The sequence below is a fragment of the Cebus imitator genome, unplaced genomic scaffold (genome assembly GCF_001604975.1).
Source record: "Cebus imitator isolate Cc_AM_T3 unplaced genomic scaffold, Cebus_imitator-1.0 Scaffold38, whole genome shotgun sequence".
Lineage (NCBI taxonomy): Eukaryota > Metazoa > Chordata > Mammalia > Primates > Cebidae > Cebus > Cebus imitator.
This window is the reverse complement of record NW_016107353.1, coordinates 8778140-8782527: the sequence shown is the minus strand read 5'-3', so window position 1 is coordinate 8782527 and position 4388 is coordinate 8778140. Positions and strand designations below refer to the sequence as shown.

The following is a 4388-nucleotide window of genomic DNA, read 5'->3' as shown; positions in this document are numbered from 1 at the left end:
CTTATTTAATAGTAAAATTGTAAATCTCACTAATTGCACCAGAGTCAACATTTTTTTCTGCAGGTCACTGTAATAGTATTCTACTATGAGCCAGATAAAATAAAGCATTTAACAAGTAAGTGTCAAATCTGAAATATATGTGTAAAATGTCTTGAATATACAGTGATATACAAAGTAAAACATGTTAATATCAAAACATAGTTTATTACTTTGTAAAACTAAATTGGCCATTAGAATAATATACATAAAGGTTTACCATAAAGATTAAAAAAAAAAACAAAAACAAAAAAACGGCCTGCTAAGAGAAGTACTTGTAGATAGTAAACTGTGTATTATTAAAAGACCCCACAATTACGTATTATAGCTGCACTGAAATTCAGGTACAAGGGACATTACTACATGATTATACTATTTATAAGACACACTTCTGAGCACTATATAAATACATGGGCACATAAGACAATATGATACTTTTAAATTCTCTTTAAAATAGCTATTTTGGGCACAAATGTCCTTATATTGTTTTATTTTATGTAACAACAACAAAAACCTACAAATGAAAACAAAAAAATCCAAAGAATAAAAATAAAACAGAGACATTAACACCATTAACACATTATTAAGAAAGTGCCTTTGAAATCCTGAGAACATGTGTACTTCCATACAAACTGTTATTAGTGTAACTTACTTAAAGGGTTACTTTTTAAAAATGTACATAGTATAATACTGAATATACCTCAGCACAGAGGAAATGTTTGGTTATACATACGACTATTCCATTCTTTTAATATTTAATTATGTCTACATATATAGTTCAAACTATATATTTAGATATTACTGTTGTTCTTCCATTGAATGCAGCTTTGAATATCCAACCCAGCCATAAGATTCAGTGGACTCTCTCACTTAAAGTACTGCTGTAGAGCAGTATCAAATCCTGAGTGCTGTACAGAGAAGTATTAGCCTAGACTTTCCTATGATATCCTTTTCAGAAAATTCTTTCATTGGGATAATTTCTTTAAAATACAGAGTTAACATACTAATCTTCAAGCAACTTAATACTGGAAACCAGGTGCAGTTTTTACCAGGCTACGATGATAGAAAAATATAGGCTTTACATGAATAAAATAATGCCTATTCAAAATGACTATACTAAATCTGTAGGCCATAACTCTAAATGAATATAAAGCAGCCACTGAAATCCTCACTAATTTTTTAAACAATAATTTAAATTACCAGAGTTTAATTTAAAAACAGCTATTTTTAAACATTATGAACTAATTAAACCTTGTTCTGACTCATTCAGAAACTCAGTTCTACAATTACAGATGTGTTCAATGCACATCCAGCACCCTGTGTCATAGTATCAATTCTTTATGAAATGACTGTGCTATGCTGCACAGGCCTAAGCAAGGGCTGACATCATCCTGCTGGCACCCTCCTGTGACATTTTCAAATCATGCTGGCTGGCTAATTCTTTCTCCAATCGAAACTGCAGAGTCATCTATCAGTTAATCAATCGGAATGATGCTTCCAAAGCATTTTTGTATTAAACATGTTCTCTTTAGACTATTTGGCAACGTTTTAAAAGGTATGCTTATATGTTTCACTGAGGCCCCACTCTCTCACAGTGGTTAACCTAGATAAAAAAACTACTAGCACTCAACACAAAGAAGTGCTCAGCCAGGAAGAAACAAAATGTAGATCAAACTTTAAATTGTACAATTGGACCTGCACATAATTTATCATAAAGAGGAAAATAATCCGTAACAATGAATAAAAATATACAATTTGTCTTTCTTTAAGTAATTTAAACATGAGAAAATCCAAGTTTATAATGCTTCCCAGTTGCCCATGAGTGTTCATAATACAAAAAGCTTTCTGCCATATAATTCAACAAAAGATTCTTAGAAATAGTGCATTTAAAATGCTGTATGTGATTTTTTGATATCTCTCTTAAGTCTCTTTTTAAAAATATATCTATTTTAAGTCAGGTTTCTAAGCATTTAGTGGTACATCTCTTAAGGGAAGTATGAAACACTGAAAGTTAGGCATGTAGTTAATATTTTCAATACCTGACATTTATCAGATAAACATTATTTTACAGAGTAATCAGAAACATACTATAGCTCATTTATGCTTTTAACTATAAGTTATCAATGAATGATATACAGTAAGAACGAACCCAGTTGGAGGAATATCAAAGGAGAAGCACAAAGAGCCCATGTGACTTTTTCATGCTTAATCATCATCATCAATTATTTAGTGCTGAGAATACATTACGTGCTGTTCAGGACTCAAAATGCACATAGACTTGAATATGTCACATCCACAAATACAACACAGAATTCCTGGTCACCAGGACTTTGTCATAAACACAAGAGCCCTTTCTGGATCAATTTCTAAAGGAAGGGAAGAACTAGGGTAGTCACCTTTCATGACAAATTAAATAATTATTAACAACAATAACTGCTTATCTTCAATATACCTTGCACTGCTAGAAGCTGCTCCTCTGTGGTCCAACGGGCATTAATTTTCTGATTTGACTACAAAATTAAAGAGAAGTTTCCTAATGAGGATATGAAGACAGACATTTTCCAAAGTGCTTATTTTTTTAACTTTTCATCAAATCACAGACATGAGATTACTACAACTCTGATTCATGAAGATTCTATTTTTAGAAAGATAAAATATATTCTGAGTTACCTTTTATCCATGCAGAAAGATAATGAAAGGGAAAGGTACCAATTTGGGAGAAGGAACAACATTCACATTTATGTTCTAATAAGAGATATTAAAACATGAGAAAATCTATTAGTCTCCCATTTTCCACCTATAATATTCCTATTACATATTGTAGATACTATATTAGCCTAGTTTTAAACATTTAAGAGACTTTTTTTTCCTTTTTTTTTTTAAAGACAGAGTCTTGTTCTGTTGCCCTGGCTGGAGTGTGCAATAACATGATCACGGCTCACTGCAACCTCAAAATCCCCAGCTCAAGCAATCCTCTTACCTGTCTCCCAAGTAGTAGCTGGGACCACAGGAACCTCCCACCACACTCAGCTAATTTTTTTTAATTTTTTAGAGATGAGCTCTCACTACGTTGCCAGGCTGGTCTCAAACCTCTGGCCATAAGTGAGGAACTTTCTCCCCCTGATGCCCAGGCTGGAGTGCAGTGGTGTGATCTTGGCTCACTATAACCTCCACCTTCCAGGTTCAATTGATTTTCCTGCCTCAGCCTCCTAAATAGCTGGGATTACAGATGCCCACCACCGTATCTGGACAGTTTTGTATTTTTATTAGAGATAGGGTTTCACCATGTTGGCCCGTCTGGGCCTCCCAAAGCGTTGGGATTACAAACGTGAGCTACTACACCCAGCCTAAACTTTTTCTTTAAAGAGGATCTATAGCTCTAAGATTTCTTCCCTTCATGTTTAAGACTGAACCTATCCTTACTCCCCCCAGAACAGTGGTATAAATTAGCATAGGACTACAGAACAGGTCTAAATCCTAAAATACTTCTTTAAATTTCTGAGGCAGAAAGTGATTCTGATAAGAATATTTTTTTCTCAAGACCACCCAATATTTATCCCCCCCAAATCCTCCTAAATTTAGGATTTTTAGTATGCTAATATTACAGGAACAAATATCTAATCAGATTTCATTAGTGTATACCCACTGAATGGTAAATCAAGGACCTTTGGCAGTAGATGGACAGAAATAACTACACCAGTGTGCAGAGGTTTCCAGAAGGAACTGCCAAGATAAAGTGGCGTGGTGTAATACCTGGGCATGTTGGGCAAAACAGAAACAGGGCTTCTTTTGAGAAGGGGCATTTAGGTCTTAGCCCACTCATGGTCCTAGCAATAAGAGTTTCTATAGCACACAGAAGTAACACCAACTTTCTCACCAAAAGTAAAGAGGTGTAAGTACTCAGAATGAAGAATGAAACAAAACTCCAAAGTTAAAAAAATATTTATTAGAGGAGAAATGAAAATGTAAAAAAACATAACTTAAGAGTAAAGGAGAGAAAAACCTAAAACAAATCACTGTATTCCAGACGAGATTAAAAAGGGACAGCAGGGCAGGCAAGGTAGTAGACAGTAGATAAGCCTCAAGACTAGGAACCTGGTGATGAGGCAAAGGAGAAACAGTAAAAAGAAAAAGAGAAAAGTGGGGAATAGGAAAAAACTATGAGTGACATAAAGAAACAGTAATAAAAGAGTGAATCAAATGTAAAAAAGTTAAAAAAAAATGAAAGAAAAAGGAGACAGGAAAAATTATAAACATATGTTCCCCCAAAAAGGGAGTAACATGAATGGTGGAGAAACTCTATTAAGAAGGAATATGGGCCAGGTGTGGTGGCTCACACCTGTAATCCAAGC

General features: G+C 34.1%; 1 protein-coding gene across 1 annotated transcript in view; it reads right to left on the bottom strand.

The window, feature by feature from the left end:
- Window positions 1-4388, bottom strand: part of RCOR3 (REST corepressor 3) — a 63071-nt gene that overhangs the window by 9806 nt on the left and 48877 nt on the right. The window contains exon 9 of the mRNA XM_037737445.1: window positions 2489-2546. Within this exon, the coding sequence (XP_037593373.1) occupies window positions 2489-2546 (58 nt within the window). The remainder of the gene's footprint in view (window positions 1-2488; window positions 2547-4388) is intronic.